At 48.7% G+C, this 22,477-nt stretch overlaps 8 protein-coding genes across 8 annotated transcripts; 2 read left to right on the top strand and 6 right to left on the bottom strand.

The window, feature by feature from the left end:
* Nucleotides 1–71: 71 nt before the first annotated feature.
* On the bottom strand, nt 72–1,466 carry TRUGW13939_05067 (uncharacterized protein; the record flags this gene model as incomplete). The annotated part of the gene is made up of 4 exons (XM_035488232.1): nt 72–233; nt 287–453; nt 513–1,258; nt 1,348–1,466. 4 exons carry the CDS (start codon nt 1,464–1,466, stop codon nt 72–74), a joined length of 1,194 nt encoding a protein of 397 aa, XP_035344125.1.
* A 404-nt stretch (nt 1,467–1,870) lies between these two features.
* On the bottom strand, nt 1,871–3,831 carry TRUGW13939_05066 (uncharacterized protein; the record flags this gene model as incomplete). The annotated part of the gene is made up of 4 exons (XM_035488231.1): nt 1,871–2,563; nt 2,615–2,934; nt 2,997–3,682; nt 3,749–3,831. 4 exons carry the CDS (start codon nt 3,829–3,831, stop codon nt 1,871–1,873), a joined length of 1,782 nt encoding a protein of 593 aa, XP_035344124.1.
* Nucleotides 3,832–4,623: 792 nt separating this feature from the next.
* Nucleotides 4,624–5,979, bottom strand: TRUGW13939_05065 (uncharacterized protein; the record flags this gene model as incomplete). The annotated part of the gene is made up of 1 exon (XM_035488230.1): nt 4,624–5,979. One exon carries the CDS (start codon nt 5,977–5,979, stop codon nt 4,624–4,626), a length of 1,356 nt encoding a protein of 451 aa, XP_035344123.1.
* A 615-nt stretch (nt 5,980–6,594) lies between these two features.
* Nucleotides 6,595–8,017, bottom strand: TRUGW13939_05064 (uncharacterized protein; the record flags this gene model as incomplete). The annotated part of the gene is made up of 3 exons (XM_035488229.1): nt 6,595–6,722; nt 6,788–7,551; nt 7,608–8,017. The coding sequence occupies 3 exons, from the start codon at nt 8,015–8,017 to the stop codon at nt 6,595–6,597; spliced, it is 1,302 nt and encodes a 433-aa protein (XP_035344122.1).
* Nucleotides 8,018–8,997: 980 nt separating this feature from the next.
* TRUGW13939_05063 (uncharacterized protein) lies at nt 8,998–10,101 on the bottom strand (the record flags this gene model as incomplete). The annotated part of the gene is made up of 2 exons (XM_035488228.1): nt 8,998–9,944; nt 10,020–10,101. 2 exons carry the CDS (start codon nt 10,099–10,101, stop codon nt 8,998–9,000), a joined length of 1,029 nt encoding a protein of 342 aa, XP_035344121.1.
* A 6,425-nt stretch (nt 10,102–16,526) lies between these two features.
* TRUGW13939_05062 (uncharacterized protein) lies at nt 16,527–17,996 on the bottom strand (the record flags this gene model as incomplete). The annotated part of the gene is made up of 1 exon (XM_035488227.1): nt 16,527–17,996. One exon carries the CDS (start codon nt 17,994–17,996, stop codon nt 16,527–16,529), a length of 1,470 nt encoding a protein of 489 aa, XP_035344120.1.
* Nucleotides 17,997–19,311: 1,315 nt separating this feature from the next.
* TRUGW13939_05061 (uncharacterized protein) lies at nt 19,312–20,439 on the top strand (the record flags this gene model as incomplete). Its single annotated transcript, XM_035488226.1, has 1 exon — nt 19,312–20,439. One exon carries the CDS (start codon nt 19,312–19,314, stop codon nt 20,437–20,439), a length of 1,128 nt encoding a protein of 375 aa, XP_035344119.1.
* Nucleotides 20,440–20,889: 450 nt separating this feature from the next.
* On the top strand, nt 20,890–21,810 carry TRUGW13939_05060 (uncharacterized protein; the record flags this gene model as incomplete). The annotated part of the gene is made up of 1 exon (XM_035488225.1): nt 20,890–21,810. One exon carries the CDS (start codon nt 20,890–20,892, stop codon nt 21,808–21,810), a length of 921 nt encoding a protein of 306 aa, XP_035344118.1.
* Nucleotides 21,811–22,477: the final 667 nt, after the last annotated feature.

Raw genomic sequence — 22,477 nt, 5'->3', positions numbered from 1 at the left:
AGCTACGGGGCCAAGATGGTCGTCGTATTCTGAGTAGTATAAGCATCGATATCCCCGAATCAAGATTCGTATCATTTCCTCTGGCTTCTAAACCGTTCATGCCAATTCCTAGAATTCTTTGTTGTGGCCGCACCGGCTCCTGTAGCCCCCTCGCCTGCTTTCTTTAGCTTGTGTCGTTCGGACTCTTTCACGAAACAGATCGAGACGGGGTCGGGAGATTTATAAGAATTTGCCTAGAAATAGCATTAGTATCAAAGCAGATGTCACTTTTTCTTTCACCGCTTACCGGTAGCACATCCAAGGAAGCTGCATCACGCCATGCCTCGGGCAACAAGTCCTTCCAGGCCCGAAGGAATTCAGAGCGACCAATTGCAGAGCGCTCTACCGGGGCGAAAGCTTCTAAATATGTCTCGCCAATCCATTTGATAGAAGCATCCTTGTCTAGATTCGACCCTAAACATACGGTTAGTCTTGTCAACATAAAGACCATGTTTGGTACAGCGTAAACGTACATTTCAGCTCCAGCGGCTGAGAGCCAGTTTTTTCAACGAGTCGATTGAGAAGCGCATCGAACAAAGGTCGAGGAAACGGCTCTTCTTCTTCGCCATCGTCATCGTCGCCGAGAACAGCTTTCCACAAGTCATTCGCCAGAAACTGTTTCTCCAAATCAATGCTCTGCAGCACAGAGCCTTGTAGGATCCTCTTCCACGCATCTATTTTCATTCGCGCTGACGGCCGGAAAGCTGCAACGTTGTTGTTGCTTTCTGTATCAACATGCACAAAAGCACAGATATCGGTCCAGGCGGCATTGCACTCTGCCTCTGAAAAGGGCACGTCGGCAATAACCTTCTTCTTCGCGCCCTCCCTCTCAGCCCGCGTCACCACTTCCTCTCGTCGATTTGAGTCTGCCATGTCAACATCCTCCTGATCCTCACTACCATACACTCGCAACCCCTGCGCCAGCATCTGCGTGACCGACGCACCGCCTTCTTCCAAAGCGTGTACTTCCAGCGTCGATTGGGATTTGGCAACTGTCGATACAGTGTCGGCCCACTCCTCATTCAACCCGTCATTTTCTTTCTCTTTCTGCTGCTTCAAAGGCACAACCCGACTGTTCTCGCCCGTACTCGGCTGAATCAAATGTATTGAGTTTGATGACTGCACTTGTCGGATGCGAAATGTTTTGTCCGGCGTGCACAGGTTCACGTACGCAGTATTCTGGGCTGAGGGGTCTGACGGGGATGATTTGAGATGGAGGCTATTCGTATATTCAATTATGAGCGTGGTTCCTTTTTTTTTCTTTTTCTGGGGGGCTCAATTGGAATTGATGGGGAGGGGACTCTTTACACAGGTGCATTGTCAGAAGACAGCAGCTCGGCGATTTCCGGCGTCAGTTCCAGCAGCCGGAATGATCGTTGCTGGGAATTGTGTGTGAGACGAATGTTTCGCGCTGCTTGGGTCGACATTTTTTTTAAGTTTTTCGGAATATTGACGAAGTGATATAACCTGAAGAAAAAGAAAGTCGCAGTATTTCGCGTGTGGACGCGAGGGACGTGTTGTGCACGGGCCACTTGTACACTTCTTATCGGGCGATAAGACTACATACATTGAAGAACATTCAAGTATAGAAACAAAAACAATAATTCAATGATCTATGCATCGATGCTCGTCAGTCATCGCGGAGCAGTCACAGCGATATATATAATTTAATACACGAAAAATCAAATAGCTCATTCAGACATGAATGATGAATTCAACAGGCATGGAACGATGCCACGTCCAGGTACACCGCATAACTCCCAGCCCAGAAGTCCAATAAATCCAATATTAAACAGAAACAGATCAAAAAGTTGGCAACGGTCCAATCGAGCTAGTCCATTTCAAACTCGGCTTGAGGCGTCGTCTTTTTCTTGACCTCTTCTTTCTTGATCTCTTCTTTCTTGATCTCTTCTTTCTTGATCTCCTCTTTCTCCGCCTTCGCAGCAGGGCCTTCGTCGGCGCCCTTTTGTCGTTGTGGTCGTTGCACGGCTCTCTCGTTGGTGTTTTTCTTTTCAGGTTTCTTGTTGTTGTTCTCGCTCATCTTTTTTCTCTTTTCCTTTTCTTTCTTTTCCCTCTCCTTTTCTTTCTTTTCTCTCTCCTTTTCTTTCTTTTCTCTCTCCTTTTCTTCTTCCTTCAACTTCTCCTTTTCCTCTGCCCTCTTCTTCTCCCTTTCGACTGCCAGTTTCCTTTCCTTCTCCTTTTCGATCCGGCTCTCCTCTTCTAGGTCACGCTCAATTCCGTTTTCCTTGTCCTTGGCGCGCTGAATTTCCCTTTCCCTTGCCTCTTCCGTCTCATCCATCTTCTTCACAACGGCGCCGTCCTTTGCCCATTGCTCTTCCGGGTTGTTAAAGGTATCTTTGATGAGTTGCTGGCGCGCTTCTTCTTCCTTTTCTTCCTGTTCGCGCTGTTTCTTTTCCAGCTCCATCTCTTCCATGTGACGGATATCGTCAACGCTCGGCTCGTACAAATGCCAGATGGTGTAGTGCGGAAGACCGACAACCGAGTAATCCATGCGTCTCGCCATCTATCATCAATTTTAGTAAATGTAGTAACTTCAGTAAATCGATGGTCTTACCTTTCCGAATCCTTCGGTTTCTGCGTGCTTTTCAAAGCTGAACGCGGGGAAATGGACTCCGGAGCGAAACACCTTGGCCTTGGACAGGATACTGACTCCTCCAACGCCGTCGATTTCCATTTCCGTATCTGCGTCCCCGTATGGGTCACGCAAGTATGCTAAATGTGGCCGCCAGGTTGCGTATTCCGCATAGCCTTCCACAATGACTGCGTCTTCGTCCAGGGTGTCTGCAAGGGCCAGTGCAGTGTCTGATTCTTGCCACGAGTTCAGGTCATAGGGTTGTTCGCCCCCAAGCCAATCGGGAAGCGGCCGCCAAACATCTAACAATCAAATATTAGTATTTAGTCTAAAAAAAAATATCCTGGGTATGGATTCCACCCACTTGGAACAATCACGTCCTTGTCGTGCCGCATCAAATCCTCCAAAATCGTAAAAGGCGCCGTCTGAACATCGGCATCTCGCCAATAAACCCAGCTATGCGTTGGTCGCAGCGTCGCGCTGAGAAGCCAATTCCGCGCCTGGGCCATGAGTTTCCGGCGGCCGGCCTGTGCCGCAAAGCCGTGGCGACTCTCCACGTCCTGCTTGACTTTCTGCCCAAAATCCTTCTCGATGACGGAGATTTCGCCGTATGGCATTTTCGGATCCGAGTCGCCCTGCAGCTCGGTGAGCATTTCGGAAAGTAGGTTGAGCGTGTCGTCCTTGGAATCCGAAACCAAAAAGGCCAGGTCGATCAAATGATGCGGATAGGTGAGATTGCGCAGATGCGAAAAGAACATGGGTAGATGGGACTGGGCGTCGCGCAGGGGGGTGCACAGGAGCACGCGCTCCTCGCGGTGCCAGCCCATTTCGGTGCCCTGGGTTTCGGACAGGTCATAGTAGCGAACGGTCTCGAGCGAAAGGTCGTCACTGGACGAGGTGAAAAGCCCGAGGGAAATTGTCGGGATAAGGAACGGTCGCCATGAGGGAATGATGAGGAACAGGATAAAGAGCGAGATGCCCCCGACAACGAGTAGTTTCACCAAGAGTTGTCGTCTCCGTCGAAGGGCCGGTTGTGAGCGAGGCTGGAATCTGAAAGAGAAAAAAAAAATAACTGTTATTGACATGTTCTTGGCAAAAGGAAATAATTGAGCATACTTGTGAGGCGATATAGAGAAAGTCCCACCTCCGCCTCGAGGGTAGGCACTGTAGCCATTGGGATAGGCGTAGTGCCTGTTCATTGCTCCAGCGCTGGCCACATAAGTCGGCCCCTTCACACGCAGGCTGGGGTGAAGCAATGCGATCCGATCAGATGGCGTTTGTGAGAGAAAGCAGAAAGAGATCTGGCGTTTCAGACTTTCCGACAGTGTGGAGGAGGACTGTGGACTCTGGATTCACGCACGGAGACGCTAACAAACCGGTACGACAGGAGAAAAGGGTCGGGGCGCAGATCGCGCGCGGCGATCGCCCAGTGGGAGCGGAGTTGGCAGAGGGGATGAATGGAGTGGACAGGGAATATAATGCAGGCGACAGGAGGCAGAGGCGAAGCATGAATACGAAGAAGATGCTGCGTGGCCAGGGGAGTAGTCAGACTGTTGGAGTCTCGAAGGCCCGCGGAATGAATTGCGATCATCCACTAGGCCACACTGGGCCTAGCGCCAGCGTATGGACGTATATGCACGGGAGCCACGGCGCACGTCATCGGGGAATCCTGCTATTCCAAGTATTGAATAAAGTAGATGTACAGAGCACGGAGATTTAATTGATTAGCTGATATAGCAGTTCATGTGGTTTTAATAGTAATATGAACTCTGCCAATGGCCTATTGCCAAAACCGCACCCTGTAGTTGGTCCCTGTGGTGCTGTCACTTTCTGCACTAAGACTAGCCTAGTGTGTTTCATGTTTTATCTTCACCTACTTCCTACATGTGACAATCAAGATAGTACCCTACACTACAATAGACAAAATAAAGTCAACTTTTAACCATTGGTACGAAGACGTACGGGATATCGCTATGCAAAAGAGAGACTAATCATCGAACAGCAGCTCCCTTGAGGCTCTTCACCGTGCAAACTCCCCCGGCCTGAGTGACCAGCTTGCCCACCGCTGGCGCTGCTGCAGTGGCCTCTGCGCCCTGGAGAACGGGGATCTGCGCGCTTTCAAACGCCACTTCCAGGCTGTCGGTCGTGGTGAATCCTGGCTGGAATGTCTCCCACACCTTTTTCTTCGGGTTGAGCTGTTTCTCGGGCTCGCCGCTGCTCCAGCCCTCGAAGAACACGCGCTCGCCCGCGGCGGCATCAGCTGGTGGGGTGGCCAGCTCGACCGGACCACCGTGTGAGTCTTCGCCCTCAGCGACCTTGGGCGATGCTGCGAGAACCATGGCAGCAGACTTGATGCCGCGCATCGTGACGGGCTTCAGGTTGCAAACCACGACCACCTTGCGGTTCTGCATCTCCTCCAGCGGCACCAGACCGTTCAAGCCCGAGCAAACGGTTCGGACAGTCTTGCCAGTAGCCTCGTCGACAGAGGTGTTATCGCTACCGAGGGCGTCACCGCAGTCGATGGTCGAAACAAATAGAGAGTCCGCGTTCGGGTGGTTGATGGCGCGCAGGATGTGGCCGACACGGAGATCGATCAGAGACGGTGAGGGGGGAGCGGCCGGTGCTGGAGGCGGTTTGGGGGCTTTCTCTTTCTTTTCCTTCTTCTCCTTCTTCTGCTTATCTTTCTTTGAAGCAGCGGGCGCTTCCTCTGTGGTGGTGGTAGGCGCTTCGTGAACGGGGTCGTTCACCTTGTTGCCCTTGGTCTGCCCGACGACCATGGTCTTCTCCTGGCCAGCCGCTATGGCCTCGGCCTTTTCCTTCTTCTTGCGTTCCTTTTCTTCCTTGGGGTCTGCGGGCTTTGGCACAAAGCGGACATCGTCCAAGTCAATCGAGATTTTTTCCTCGTCTGGAATCCGCAGGCCAAACACAGATCCATTCTGCACAAAGTCGATATGGCGCACGATGTAGTGATAACCTTTTTCTCCAGTGCGCTCCTCGGGGGTCCATTTCTCCACGAGCGGGCCGATCACAGCGTAGGCAGCGATATCAGCAACCGACGGCTTCGCGCCGAGAAAAGTCGTCCGCGTCGAGAGATGGGTGTTGAAGGTGCCCAGAATAGTGTCGACGACTTGCTTGTCGTCCTTGGCCAGCCCAGCCGTCAGCCCACGCACTGCTTCGAGCCATTGTTTCGCATCGGCCTGTTCGGCTTCGGTGTAGGAGTTTTGCGAGAAGATCTTGGGCGTCGCGTGGGCCAGGTCAAGCTCGGTGGCGTCAGGCGAAATGACCGTGGGGTACGAGCGGTACAGCAGGGAAAGCAGCGAGCTTTCGGGGGCGGAAGCGGTGGCCATGGTTCTGAAAGGCCTGAAGCTCGCAGGACGATGCCGTGGGGGAAGCAGTCGAGGCTGGAGGATGTTGTTTCGTGGACGAAGACGGAGGGGTGCCGGTGGAATTTGAAGTAGAATTTGAATTTGCGAGAGGCGCGGGGTTGCTTCTGCGGCCCGCCGCTGCAGCGTGCCCGCTGACGTGAGGGCCCTCAGTAGTATCACTGTGGGCGACTGAGGTGAGGTCAGCTCCCTCACTGAGCAAACAACAAAGGCAGAAAAAACACGCTGACTCAATCGTTTCGTTTATGGAGGATGACGAGCAAATTTCCTGAATACCCCTTTTTGAACGCGACTTTCATTTCTTAGGCTTGGAGACCCACCGGGATGAGTCAGCCAGTCAGCGTCAGCTTATACTTCAGTTAACAACATGTATATAGATACCAGTCTTCACAATAAGCTTGTTCTTAATTACTCTTACTCTACAGGTTTCATTATACTAGATGAAGTCAGCAGCGAAAAGCCTGATTTATGGATTTTATTCTGCTAGGCTAGGGATTGTTTATGATAGTAAGCCAACTTCGTAGTATATACTCAGTCGATATAAACACGTCCAACTTGCAAATATTGCATTGCTATTCCTTACGCAGAAGTAGCCAGACCGAGCGATGGGCCTCTTTGGTCAAATATCACAAACATGGTCTTTAAAAACACATCTCCAAAGATCATGAACTTGGAATCCTCGCTTGATTGGATACCGCCGTAGCAATCTGTATAAGAATTAGTATCAAGCGCCAGAAGAAAGAAAGAAAGAAAATGTAAAGGTAAAACTCACACTCTGTGCCACTCATGTCCGTCCCAACCTGCGCAAAACTGACCACATTCGACGGAATAGTTGCCGTGCTCTTGCCCACTGCAACCGTGAACGTCGGCAGCTGCGCGTTGCAAGGAAACATGTATCCGCCGACCTCCTCAGAATTCACCGACCCTTCGACCTGCTCATAATATCCCTGAGCTGCCTCGGGGCTCACCAGCATTAGAGACGTGCCCGTGTCGGCGATGGCGACGGTCGTGGTGGTCATCTGCTTCGTGTCACCGTTGTCGCCAACCTTGAACGAGGCAGAAGTAAACTGCCAGAACCCGTTGGTAGGATCCACAGAGATATTCGCAATCTTGCCCGTGTACTTGGTCGAGTCGATGGTGCCAAACTCATAGGCTCCCTTGCTGCTGTCTGATTTGAGAGAGACGGTCATGACCGGCTCGTCCAGCTGGCTGGCGATGTTGTCAAAGAAAGTCTTTTGCTGGGTCGGTGAAACCGTGTTGAGGTTAGAGAACGCAAGCCCGACGAGCCCGTTGGAAGCCGTTTCGGCTAAGAATGAACCAGACACTTGTGTCGCGAGCTCGACGGCCTGCGTCTGCACGCTGGCGCCACCGATGTTGACGACGTCGGTGCCGACGTTGCCAGATGCAGAGGATCCGTCTCCGTACGAGATTTTGAATGTCGCACCTTGCATCTTTTTGAATGTGCTCGATTTCTGGGTGTCAAATACTGTATGACTCTTTTGATCCGCAGCCGACAGTTCTGAGCTGAAAACCCACCTAGACATAAGTTAGCAGATGAAAAATGAAAACAAATATTTCATGAGAACACGTACAAATCCGAAGACCCCGTGTCAAAATCCATCATGATCGTCTGCCCACCAATGCTCACAGGCGACACAAACTCTACGTCCCCGTCAACAGAAGTCGTAGCCACCGTTCCATTCTGACCAGCAGAAGTCGAGTTTGTGCCCACAGCGGCATTATGTTTATTACGATAACGATGATTGATGGGCTTAAAATTCAGCGCCTGGAAACCAGAGTTCGTTGAAGCCGTTGTCGCTGTTGTCGTAGAAGAAATATTGAACTTGCGGTATGCCTTGCTCAGAGCCGCGGGGCCATGGGCTACATAGCCATTACGCTGGACTCGATCCACTTGAAAGGACCTGCTTTTCAATCGAGAAGTTGTAGGCGCTGCCAGAGCGAGTGTAGTCAAAAAGAAGAAGATGTAGATTAGAAACGCCATCGTGGTGTTATGACAGGCTTGCTGTCAGGAAGAGCGAGTGACGAGGCAGGAAATCGGCGGGATATATGACTTATGTTGCCCAAAATAGTTAAGACGATGAAACGTGGACCTTGTCCTGTAAATAGACTGAATGGCGTACGTTGACAGCGAGGTAGGCCTATGAACAAGGACTCCGACAAAGCGCGACACAGCCGAGCAGTCAAAGAAAGAAAAAAAGAGCAGTCCAGGCACTAATTATATATACCGAAAGAATTAACGGGCCGCCAGATTTTATCAGACAAGAGAGATCCTGGTTAGGCCAATCGGTGAGGCATCCATAGCCCGTTTGAAGTTCGGTAGTTGTTGTCGCATCCTGATCAGGGATCAGGGGACTCAGGCTCGTCGCCAGCGAGGATGGCCCTCTATTGGCAGCCATCGCCAGCGGTATTGCGTGGCCTTTTGCCCAGTCCTTGGATAACAAGACAATAATGACTATTGTTGTGGTCGGTTCTGAAAGGGGGAAAGACCTGGATGTGGCGTGGCGGTCCTGAAACGCGGGCCTGACCAATCCTCGCCACACCCGCGAGTGCTGAAACTCACCTGCGACAACTCCAGAGACTATAACAGGCTGCTCTACAAGGACAGGGCATATTGCTGCAGAGTCGGTCGTTTTGTATTGATCAAGCCACGGAATGGCTTACGTATGGGCTTGACGTCGACAGATGTCATTTTACATATACTACACAGCCACCAGGATTGCGGCCTCAGACAAGAACTGTCTACAGTCTGTGTCATAGTCAAATAATTCAACAATTCAATTCACTACTCGTGTCACAAAGAATGATGATACGCGTAAAGTCGGAACAAGGAAGAACTCTATATTCGAAGTAAGTCATGCAGATATTCAATATGCAACCCCAAAACACCGGGCAAAAACCGCCAATCCAAATGCGAACCGCTGTCGTAGATATCATGAGAAAAGAGAGGGAAAAAGAGACTAGCTAGGAAAAGAGACTATCCGGGAGGACTTTCTCAGGGTCCTCTCCAACCTGCTCGCTCACAGCACGCACAACAGCCCGGATAGCTGTCGAGGCCGGGCTATCGGGGTAGCTATCGACAAAGCTCTCGCCAAAGTCGCAGGCCATGCCCACGCGAGGATCCAGCGGCACAGCACCAAGGAATGGAATGTTCATTTTCTTCGCCAGTCGCTGGCCGCCGCCCGTCGTTGGGCGGAAAATGTACGAGGTCGTCTTGCACGAGTTGCACACAAATCCAGACATGTTCTCGACTAGGCCAAGAATGCGAATGCCAGCTTTGCGGCAAAAGTCAATCTCCTTTCGGACATCCAACAACGACATTTCCTGCGGTGTGGTCACGAGAACGGCACCGTCGACTTTAGCCTCTTGGAGGAGAGAGTTGACAGACAGGTGCTCATCGGAGGTGCCCGGGGGTGTGTCCACGATGAGATAGTCGGCTTCGCCCCATTCGACATCCTTCAAAAACTGTTTGATCAGCCCGTTCTTCTTGGGACCTCGCCAGATGATGGCATCGTCTCGGTTCGGGAGCATAAACTGAATGCTCATCGCCCCCAAATTGTCCGTCACCCACACGGGGCTCCAGCCTGCGTTGCTCACATGGATGGACTCGTCTTCGACGCCCATCATCTTCGGGATCGACGGGCCGCAGATGTCGGTGTCGCATACGAAGACGGTGGATTCGGGATTCGACGCAAAGCCATGGGCCAGCAGGGTCGAAAAGGTGGACTTCCCCACCCCGCCCTTGCCGGACAGAACTAGGATCTTGTGTTTGATCTGCGACAAACGTGCTGTGATGAGCGGGATATCCGGGTCAGGGCCCTTGGGCGCAGAGGCGCAAATCGACTGGTTCGGGCATCCATTGCAGGCGTCGCCTTGACCGGCTTGTTCGGATTCGGGGCCGGGGCAGTGTTCTGGATAGATCATCATGCGTTAGTCTATCTATCTGTCTGTTTGTGTTTGAGCGCACGGAAGAAGGGCGTACGTACCAGGCTCGGGAGCAACAAGGTTCGACTGGGCTTTGGTCGATGGCGCAGGATACTCTGCAGGGTCCATCAGCGCAGGAGCCATCCTTAACCGTTAGAATAGCGGATGCAGTGTTGGTGTTTCACGAAATATCTGTGAAGTCGGCTGGAAGAAGTGAAGGAGGAAGATTTGCTCCGACGAGCCGGTTTCGCTGGATGCTGACAAACGGCGGCAAAACAAACTGCGGGGTGGCGATGGTGACTGCCCGGATTTGGCAGTCGAGAAGAAAATTGAACAGTCTAGCCTTTTTAAGTTATTTATTATTATCGTTATTATTATTATTGTTGTTGCATTTTCTCCCCCAAATTCTTTATTCATTCTGGACTCGCAATAGAGATCTCGTACATGGTGAGGGGAAAACCCTCTGCGGGGCTACTCTGATTATTTTAGAACCGCCTAGGTAGATCGTACATATCACAGCAGCACATCAGATAGCTCAAAAATAGGTATTTTAATATGACATTATCCCGGCATGAAAAGAAAATATAATAATAAAAAAAAGACTCCAGGATCACAGCATCCGGAGACCCGGCAAACAAAAGTCTTGCTGAGTCGACCGCGTTAGTCCTCTTTGGGCCGGATATCTTCCGACTTTCCGAAATAGGCAATTGTCTGCCAGTCCACAATTTTGATAATGACCAGCCACTGCAACACGTATATGGTCTCTCTCCGGGAATGAGGTATACACCGCTATTTCTGTCGCTAAATAGCTACTTTCCCAGGCTTATATCTCTCCTCCTGCTCTCTTATTCCATGAGTCGAACCATCTTTGTACCCAGCGGCACCAAAAGACCTTTGGTCTCTTGGGCAGTCAATCTATGATTTATCGCAGCCGTTAACATGGCTTTATGATCGGACGCAAAATGACATTTGCCGCCTTGTACCACTTCTCACACTAAAAAGCCACATTCAATGTTGCCCTCCTATACCACGTGCTGGATAGTGATGTATACAACGCTAGCGGATTCATTCCATTGCTAGGAGCTGTTATGAAATGGAACTCAATAGCAACATCTGGGATTCCGTTCATAGGGCGGCTCAAAAGTGTCAGGATACTCAGTGCCACCCGTTCGACTTCACTACTATTTCACTTGACAAATTCTGGCATCAAGAGCGCCGGCTACTACTTCTGAGGAGCATTAGAAGGAAAGCAGCAATAGGCTGCACCCAAGACGACGCCTACCGAACTCGCTTGCAATTTTCCACAATGAAGACTCCCTATGGTGTGTAACATACTATCTTTTCTAATACTTCTTGACGTTAGTGCTGACTACACAGGTACTCGACCTTTTATCTTTACCATTGCTTTACCCAGCCCAGGGGAGATTCTTCGGCAATGGATTGACATACGCTCAGGCATTATTGCGTATGACAACAATTTTTTCTTGTACCCACTACCACCTGGGAACATTGTGTCACCTTGCTTGCAATTGTCCGAGGTCTGTAGACGTTCGATGACTCCTCTCCGGCCCAAGAGGCAATTTGCTGATCTGTTCATGTCACCAGTTTACCACGGCCGTTGTTTGATGGACTGTTTAATTTCTTCGCTATTTAGAAATACTCAAAGTTTGTACAAACCGCACACGCAGACGACAGCCCAAATCCAGCAGGAACAAGAGATTTGTGCCGGTAGGTGATACAATATTATGTATCATTAAGCCGGCTCTACGAGTTCTTGGGCCGACTGTTTCTGACAGTTTTGTCCTTGTCCGACGAGACGTTCAAGGAAAACGGGCGTTGGTAGAGAAGAATCAGCGATGACTCTGGTAGTCCTATTGGCTCCCCAGGCTACTCCTCTACATAGTGCTCTCATGTATGCCAGCTTCAACGGACAACTTCTCAACCTTGGACGGGGGATGATACGAACTTCAAAATGCGCCCGTACGAGTACGCATATCCCATTCGCTTGCATCAGCATAGCCGTGTACTAATATCTAACATTCTTTAGGTCACACGTCCCCATTTAATCCGCCTCTTCTATCATGAAATAAGCGCCACATAAAACGATGGCTAGCCAGGGTGGCGATCGACACGCCTGCCTCGTCACCTGGAGTGGACGCTCTGGTCGACAAATCCCGGCCAGATTTCAATATTGGTGTCAGCCGTTAATTTTCCCGCTATCTATCACAGAGGTGATCTTCTTGTCAACTGCCATGATACGATGCTTTTATCTCGACTTGGGAGTTATTTTTGAGGATAAGACTGAGTCATACACGGAGGAAACGTGAATGTAGTTTTCCTTCTCTGAAGTGAGGGATGCTTTACTAACTTTGACTAGTTCGATGGTGTGGATTGCATTCATATGATTGAAAACTCCAGCTCAGTGAAGTGTAGCGAGGCCAAATTCTGTATGACTTGGATGACCATTTGGACTGGCAGTCGGAGAACTAACACTTTTTTTGGTCATTACAATCCATATCCGACAACGATCTAGTGCGATATGCGGCCACAAACGACATTATTACTACCACAAACTTGAGCCAGAAGGGCGCGAACCAACCGAATTAGAAATCAGATAGCGATATAGGTTCGGGATTTATCCCGAATTTTATGACAACGAAACAAGCGAGACATTGAACACATGGTTGATGAGTTTATTGTGTTGGGCTACGTTTCCGGAGGCGTGTTGTCTCAATACTAACGTAGACATAGATTTCAACTGTGAGACTTCCGGCTTCTTTCTCCAAAACGCAACCACCTGCAGAGCATAAGTGTGGGATTTGCGACAGGAACTGTTCGCCATCACCCCGCACTTGAGCAATGGAGACCAAAGCTCCAGGAGTACCGCATGCTATTACAGCCGGCAAAAACCTGATTCACTTCACGACGAAGCAGCACTCCAACGGACATATGACGAACCCGATAGCAAATCCCTCTCTCACTCTCATTTCCAATTGCTTTACCGACTGAAAATGGTATGAGGTACTTTTATAGTCCCTGGAGTCATCAAATATTTCTGTGGAATAGCACTGAAAGAATAAATCAGATTTGATCGTGTTTGGTCCGAGAAAGTCATGGGCCATCTCAACTCTACCTGCCCCAGTTAACATTTGTCAACGGCATTGCGCTGAGGGTTCCATGGCTCCCGGTTCCTAGACGCGGGTGCTATACTGGATAATAGAGCTGCTCGTGGTTACCACGAGACGAATATACTAACCCGCAAGAAAAACGCAGGTTTCATAAGCGAGCACCCGCTTATACTGTGCACTCTCTCGGAGCATCGCGCGACCCAAGACAACAATGACCTCACAATCAATTTTTATCAGGGCAGAGAATTGGCGACATTTCTTGAAGCAGGGTTCAACCTGACTGTTAAAAACATATTTGAAAACGGTAAATTTGACTTGGAGAGGTATGGCAATCCTACTTTATTTGAAGCTATTTGACTCATGGATAAGTATAGGTTTGTCTTGCTCAGCACATTGCAACTGCAATATGTCAGATTGTGTCCATCTCATGATGAAGACGCTATTCAGGGGAAAGCCACACATCATACTGTTTATCTTACCAATCAGCCATCGACAAAGAAATGCTATTGTAAAGGTAGAGCGGGGGAAATTATTTGGCTTCTCCTGTCTACAATTTCTAAACCTCAATATACGCCTCGACACGTTTATTGTGACTGAAAAGAAAACCTTATTGCAGCTACGACAATGTCGACAAGAAAAACTGCTATGTCGATAATGGCAGTTTGTCAAAGGCTCCATACCAAACATCTTCGAATACATCTCAGCAATCAAGGAATACCGAATACCGATTCTACCCGTAGTCATGATGTCCCAGGCAGGTCATGTTTCTGACCGATTTATCTGAAGACTCGATGTAATGATATAACGGTATGTGAAGTGTCCTGATTCCTTTTTGAGGAATATTTTTCGCTGAGGTGCACATACTAACTCGGCTACAGTGGTATACAATGTTATGGCACCTCACGGCCAGTTTCAGCAGAAGACGATATTCAATATTAGGAAATATCTGGTGCGGCAGTCACCTTAGGAGGATATCAAAAAGAAGATATCCAATCGACTTCTTCCGGCCAGTTGACAACAGATAGCGCAGCTTGTGAGGAAATACGTTCTAGTGTCTTTCCTGAAAACTCTAAAAACAGAAATAAGGCATCGAAGAAGCAAAGAAAATACTTCTTTCGGTTCGCAACACTCTAAACTACCTCTGCATCAGAGGGCGACTTTGGGGAAATCTGCTATCTGGATGTGGGCATCGCTGGGGGTTAGAGTTATCACTGCTCTCATCCTACTCTCGCTTACGGCCCGACACAAGCTATTTCAGCCCACTGAATAGTATGTGAACCAATTCTCATCGCATTTGATCCGGAGTAGGTTATTTCAGCCCATACGAAACCGAATAGTATGCGAACGGGACTCTCGTTGCCTATGGCCCTACGAGTTTTTTTCGGAAACTAAATAGTATGTGAACCGAGTACTATTTTTCATTGAACCAAGCTAATACAAAACCAGCAATCCGCAATATCATCCCTAACGCCTTCGCCACAGCAAGCAGAATTAAAAACTTGGAAGATAAGTGTAGTGATGAATGCACTTTTGGTCTACACGACTCGGCTCAATATTCCATTGCCCGTATCGACAAGAGTCTAGGAACAAAAGTTTTGATGCTACTGTATGTTCTTTCACGGTCATTTATGGCCTGTTTTTGTTCCGATGCTGATTGAGGAATACTTAGGGTTTCTCCCGAATGAAGTAAAAAAAGCTCGCAGGATGGAATACCCTCCGTAGGGATTCTATGTACTCTGTCGTCGTAGCAATCTTGAGCATATGTATTATTGATCGAAAGGGGTCCGCCGTCACCTACATGATGGAAGATGAACAATGGGATATGAAGGCAGCCAAGATTATGGGCCACTAAATCAAGTGTGCTCCACCTTCTGTTACTCAACAATGCCTACCTTCAGAATACATACAAGTAAGCCTTCATACAGAAACCATATAAGACCCTGCGAACAAAAGGAAATATCACAACATGCCGGCCTATACAAAAACCGGAACCAAAACAACTTGAACAAATAACGCTACAAAGGATGAATTGAAGGAAAACACGAATTCTAGCTACAGCTGGTTTGCTGGGCGAGCAAAGCAATCAGGACGGCTACGACACGCACTGGCTAGGTGGCAGAGGTGGAACGAGCTTCTTAGAGCTAATGGGATGGCCGCATCATCTTGTGAAGTACCCACCAAAGAAAACAAAGTGACCAGTAACCACCTGGTTACCAATGTCAACGGCATCTGGAAGCTAGTGCAACACATGTCCCACGAAACCGGCGTGAACTAGCTCTTCACAAAGGAAGAAACAGCGATGCGAATCCAAAGAATTCCACAAAATTTTCGGAACTTCAACCTCATGGCTAAGTCTTGGAAGAAGTTTTGGACTGTGCTGTAGGAAGTATTCAGGATTCCCCCGCCTTTCACTCTTTCCAAAGGTAGAGCCACTGAGATATTCTACGGGCTTTGCGCGTATCTATCTCACCCAGCTCAGACGGCCACTTCTCAATCAGAAATTGATAGAAAGGGTAGACGACACGCAGAGTGCCTCGTCAAAAAGAACAGTTGCACCACCGATAAATATTTCGTTACATCTGGGCGCCAAATCTGCGCAGACGCACTGACGGTGCAAGATCCAAATAAGAAAGAACCTAGGGTGAAACCTAGGTCGATGTATAGAAACACATTAGGGAAGCTTGAGAGATAGCTTAGCCGGTTCTACACTTCCGATATCAGTGGGTAGAAAAGGGGTGGGAAAAGATGAAAGCTGAGTACTATGAGTACAATGACAACCCTGATGCATCGAGCTACAAGTTGAGATTCTGGAGGATAATTCTGTTATTCATCCATACAATGCGACGAAGACTGGGAAAAATGGTTCACGAGTTGTCGAAAAAAATCCAGAATGCCACGACTATTCCCCGTGCCGGAGTTGTATATGAGAACGAGTATACACCGTACCAACAACCGGGACACAGTGATGTCAGGAGATCTGGACCACCCTAAGCAAAACATTAGCTTTCAGTCGCACTTTGGACTTGGACAGGACCTCGACGAAGACATGAGAGATACAATGCCTGGTTAGAGATGCCATAACAATTTGATGTTTCTTGGGTGTCTTTAAAACAGCCGTAACTTTAGCCTACGTTCAACTGAGGGCGAGACGGAAGTTTTGACACCACTTGGCCGGCATTATCGATACGTACGAAAGCAAGGGATGTATATCCTGTATCCACAGTTCAAATGTTCATTGCAGGAAGCACTTCATTTTTATGTCATGTTATCTAAAGGATCTACAGCTACTACAAACCACAGCAGGTAATTTAAAGATTCAAAATTTATCTATGTCAAGTCTATGAAAGTAGGTACATAGAATTAATTTCATCACTATATGATATGTATAAAGACTGGATAACCGTCAAACCCTTTCTCAGGACTCTACATTTGAAACGTAAATCACTCGAATACAGCCTGGCAACGATCAATTCCGAGGGCATTGATCATAAATGGGTTGACAAACTGGCACTGAGGGTCCATCTTCTCCTGGATCTCGAGCCAGTCGTTCATCTTTGGGAAAATGGTCGACGTGTAGGTCTCGTTGTGAAACTGCATCTTGTTCCAGTGCGGGCGGACATCGTAGGTCTCACCAAATTTGGGAATAAATTCGCTTGCGAGTTCCTGATAGAACCACTGTTGGGTGAAGTTGTTGTAGGAAGGCATCCAGGAGTACTCCAAGGTGGCGAAAATCCCACTTGCGTTGGGCTTCAAGCCGTACTTGTTGACGGGAGACAGCCAAGTATCATCACCCTTGACAAATCTAGTGATCACTGTCACGTCGTCGGATTCATATCTTGCCACATTTTGAGCGTCCAAAACATCTTTGATATCTTGGTATGGTCCCAGGCGGTCACCCTGCGACATCGCGTAGTTGAAGTAGTCGACTCCGGCCTCAGCGAGGTTTTCAATTGGGAAGAAGTGCTCAAACTGTCCCATGAAACCGCGGTAGCAGATTCCAGGGGGGGTGGTGGCGATACCGTCCATCTTGTAATCATAACAGATGTAGTCTCGGTTGCACGGGCCGCAATCATTCGAGCAGAAATCCAAAGAGCAGTTTGCAACCCCAGTGAAGTTGGTCTCCTCCCAGTAGACAACCGTAAGATTCGTCGAGGGCACAAGTTGCTGTGTAGACGAATTCCAGACCATGTTGGGGCCGTTGATGTTGGCCTGCTCATATTTCTCGCCGAGTTCTGCAATAAACTCATACAACTTGGTGATATTGGAAGGGCCCTCGATTACCTTGTTGGTCCGTTTCAGAAACGACAAGGGTTCAGCCTGGAGGGTGACTTCAACGATTATTCCCAGGGCTCCGATAGCAATGCGAAAGGCATCTAGGTCTTGGTCCTTGTCGATGACATGAATGTCTCCCTTGGCGTCCATTATACGCATACCAAGGATCTGGGTCGCGAGATTCTGGTTTGACTTGCCAGTGCCATGGGTACCTGTGGTGGCAGCACCAATGTAGTTCTGCACTTTCTCGCTACCCAAGTTGTGAACTTGGAGACCATGTTCGTGAAGGGCCGGGATGAGATCAACGAGATCCCAACCCCCGCCAAAGGTGACTGTGTGGTTGCTCTCGTGGATGTGCAGATCCTTCAAGTTGGTCAGACTGAGAACATAAGAATCTCTCTCGGTCTGTCCGTCATTGACACAGGTAGTGAGGTTGCCAAACCCATGGCCATTACCGACAGGCCTGAGCATGGTCTTGAGGGGATAATGGTGTTTGACAAAGCCAGCCAGGTCGGTCTTATTGTCAGGCACAAAGAAGCCGGTGGCCTCACAGGTAATATCAACTTGCCAGTTGAACCAGCGATAAGCTAGACCCTGAGCCGCAAGGGACAGAAATAGAGCAGGCTTGAGACCAAACATTTTGAATGACTGTTATATAGAAATGAGGAGGATGCTGATTTACTGCAATGAAACACAGAGCAGTACCGTGCTTTTATATGTCGAGTCTGAATTTAGTATACGCTTATACAAAATACGGCGTATGGAGTACTACTCCTGATACTAACCCGCCAAACCCCGTGAAGGATTACTGGCGGCATGGCACTTGTGTTCCGCAACGAGTAGTTTGTAAAACACTTGGCATCTTTCCGTGCTTACTATTAAGACTATAGCACAGACGTTACTTGGCGTGAACCTCGAGGGCCAAAATAAGTCTTGGCAGGGTACATCCTGAATTCCCCCATGGGAAAATTTGCTTTGTGAAAAGAGTAAGGTTATCCAAAAGGCGTCAAGCAACTTGGTACGACGATTGAATTAAGGATATCCCAGTAGGTACGATTGTAAACACTCCCCGAGACTTTAATGACTCATGGGTAAGGTGCCAACAAAAAAAACTTCTCTTTCGACAGTACATATCCCAATGAATATAGTGATCTTACGCCAAGGACAACATCACAGAATCAAAGACAAATATCGGCCTTGGCAATATCAGTATGCTTCTTCGATTAAGCCCAAAGGGTTTCCATGTTCCGCCAGGCCTGGGCAAATGCTCGAGAGCGTTGCACAAGATCTAGATCTCTCTGCTACATAAGCCATCTTTATAAGCATCTTTATAAGCATTAATCAATCCTTGAGTTCTAGCCACAGAGATTCAGCACGTTTTCAGGTAGAATAAGCTGCATCCGTTAGCTCCAGCTCCTATCTATCTTTGGCAAGGCCACCTTAGTTCTCGACGATGATGCAGAAGACTCTCTTGGCTAAGCCCTAGTTTTCTGGGCAGATGGATTTGTTTTATATATACGAACGAACGATCCTACATACATACAAGTAGGTCGGGCTTGGCAGTCGGAAATGCTTCACCGTCGGGAACCGGTTTCCTCTCGCTCTCGGCATGCCGCCCGCCCCCCGATGCCGGCTAAATTTCTACATGTATCCTCGGACAGATGCACTGAGCAACATTGGACATTGAATAATCAAGAGATCTGGCCCAGGAGATATTAGCAATCATCTTGCTCTAGAAGCTCAGCAGGAATACGCTGGCCAAGACCATGTTCGCTATCGAAAGCGGATAGGATCTGCTTGGAGCAGCAGCACCCAAGGCTGGGCATCAAGACACCAAACCCGCCATGGATCTAGATGAAGCTGTGGTTAAATAGCCCGGGATATGGCGCGTTGATCCGAATGGACAAAAGCCACAGTCAGTTTCAAAGTCAAAAGCCAAAAAGTGAAAGTCAAGATGCTGGGCTCTCTCCTTTTCGGCCTCCCTCTGGCCCTCTTTGCCACCTTTTCCCAGGCAGACATAACCAAAGACCACGATGATCGCCTCCAGACGGCCGTCATTCTCGACACGCCCACCACCGGTGCCAGCACCACACCCGAGGGCCGCGCCTTTCTCAAGCTCGCCCGCCTCGACGGCACCACGGGCTCGCAGATCGTCGAGGTCAAGGGCAACTTCTCGCTCGCACCGTACCCCGATGAGGCATGGAATTCATGGAATGCCACTACCGATAGTCTTGCCGACTCGGAGACCAAGTATGTCTCGGCCAACTCTCAGCGTGTTGGTCCTGATGGCAGGCTATGGGTTGTAGACAGTGGGTCTCTCGAAAAGTTCGCCAACTCGTCCAAGTTGATCTCATTCAATTTGACAACCAACGAGGTAGACCGTGTTTACTACCTCGGAAACGTCACCACCACGGACGGTTCCCTTAACGACGTGCGCTTCAACGGCAAATATGCCTACCTGACTGAGTATACTATTGGCTCTATCATTGTGCTAGATCTCGAAACAGGCTATGCACGCATGGTACTCCGCGAGCACAAGTCAACGGTAGCTCTGTTACCCCTGTCAGCCGAGGGCCACCTCCTGCGCGATGTCGCGACGGGTGAGTATGATTATACCAATGCTGACCAGCTCGAGGTGTCGCCTGATGGCAAATATTTCTATTACCAGCCGGGCATCGGGTACATGTGGCGCATTGAAACCAAATATCTCAATGAGGCTCTGCACAACGACACCATGGCCGATCTGCTGCCCAACTACGTCGAGCCCTTTGCGCTGACCCCTTCTACTGGTGGCACAGCTATTGACGCCGAGGGTACTATATACTACAGTGACGGCGACCGCCAGGAGATCCGCACCCTTGCGCCGAATGGGACAACTACGTTGTTGGTGCGCGATTCTAGGCTGTTGTGGGTGGACGCCATGTGGATCGACACTCAGCAGCGCCTTTGGATGTGTGCCTCGCAGCTGAACCGTGGTACTCGCTTCATTCAGCCGGATAACCAGACCATGACGATCGAGAAGCCCATCTATGTATACACTATCGAGACCGGCCACAACCCGTCTCCTTTGGACCATGCTTAGAGTGCAGCTGTCATTGGTCTATGTGCTGCATGTACATATCCGCCGGTAGACTTCATAAAGATGATAACATTTGAATAGTTGCAAATAAGTATTCCTCAATAAGCTGGTATTAGGGATACATATACATGTATATCTATAAATGATTACTTTCAATGTTGTACAGAGAAAATTATTTAAGCTGTATTGATTTTTCTTCATTTTTAATCGATATTTCACAAACTATGAATATAATGAAAGCGTTTAACGATCTACAGGTTATGTCAAGATGGAACTGTAAACCCCGCAAGGTGCTGGCCCACTTTCCACTGTAGCCTATTTACATTTCAGCCTATCGTGACTCAACTTTCTTACCCTCGCAAACTATAACTGAGATACTTCCTACACATGTAATCCTGCGATATAATATTTATTTCAAATACAACAAACACAAAATATTTCCCTCGGCTAGCCATGGAAGAGCCTCTCAGGGAGTCGATCAAGCAGGTGGATGCAAATACATGGCTTATCGGTGGTCTAATTCTCCATCGTTCGAGAGGTTATTCAAACACCTCTACCTGGTACGACCAAGAAGAAGATCTCAGTTATAACGTTACTAGCGCCACCATTCCTCTTCCCACGACAGTGCCTTTGGCTGTAGATGACTCACGGCTCAAATTGGTTTATGATGTCGCCGAAAGATCCGCCGTCTGGTCTTTAGGAAACAGCGCATTTTGCAAGGTTAAACTATGCGTTGATGGCACGACATCCGAAGCTGCAACATTGGCTTACGTTCATGATAAGCGGCCCAATAATTTCGAGATTCCTAGAGTCTTGTACTCGGCAGAATCCAACGGCAGGTCCTACCTGTTTTTGAGCAGGGTTCCCGGTCGAACTCTTGCAGATGCTTGGCTAACGCTGGATGAGAAATGGAAGCGTCACTACGTGAGCGCCATAGCAGATGTCTGCGAGACTCTTGAGTCCTGGAAAGGCAACACGCTCTGTGGAGTAGACGGGAAGAACGCTTATGAGCCCTATCTCCTCGAATCCCGCGCTGCTGAAAATTACGACCCTCAAAATCTTCTTCGACCTTGTAAGTTGATGGGCATGGATTGCTCTAAATTCGTCTTTTGCCATGCCGACCTCGGTCCTACAAATGTCATTGTGGAAGATGTTCCGACAAAGGGCACTGTTGGTGTTATCGATTGGGAGATTGCTGGGTTTTTCCCACGAGGCTGGATTCGCACCAAGTTTCGAATAAGCAGTGGATTGGATCTGCCGGAATCGGTTGGCGACCTCAGTAGCCAGCAATGGTGGAGGGTTGAGGTTCAGAAGCTGCTTGGGACGCGTGGGTTTGAAGACTATTCGTCGGAATGGCAGGCATGGTGGTATTGAAGTCGGTCATGGTGATAGTATTATTCCTTGTCATAAGCTTATCCTATGTATCGATTTATGAAAAGGGATACATGTAGTACATGCAAAGTACAGTCGACATGTGTGGTGCCTATACAGCTTGTCGCAATACATCTAAATTACCCATAGATGTAGTCAACATTGGAAGGCACATGCATCAATATTGGAATATATATATATATATATATAATTTAATATCTCTAGTAATCAATTGATTATGCATTTCATCCGAAGTTTAATATAATTAAATTCATGTGAATATATAGCCAGCCTCCTAATAGTAGAGAAAGAACATCACATGCTTAAAGTCTCGGGGGGAAACTTGCATGTCGGTAGTAATACCAAGGCCAGCTATAGCAGTCAGTCATTCGATTGGGTAATATTATTAAGACCATCTTGCGCGTTTACCGCAGACTCGACAGGTTGAAGAGCGTAGTACCAAACAGGCAAGCCGTGACAGGAATCAAGGATGCATGCATTGACAAGGCTTCCCCTCTCGGACGCAGCACTTTGCGCGCGGGGGGAGTGGAGCACTATTATTTAAGGCGTTTTGACGTCTGCCCCAGTGAGGGAATTTTTTCACTCCCACATCTAAACACAACACACCGTCCATTGCGCCCACTGTGTAAGATCCCATCGATTTGATCAA

The sequence above is a fragment of the Talaromyces rugulosus genome, chromosome III (genome assembly GCF_013368755.1).
Source record: "Talaromyces rugulosus chromosome III, complete sequence".
Classification (NCBI taxonomy): Eukaryota; Fungi; Ascomycota; class Eurotiomycetes; order Eurotiales; family Trichocomaceae; genus Talaromyces; species Talaromyces rugulosus.
Note: the sequence above shows the minus strand (reverse complement) of the source record. Positions and strands in the feature narration are given on the sequence as shown.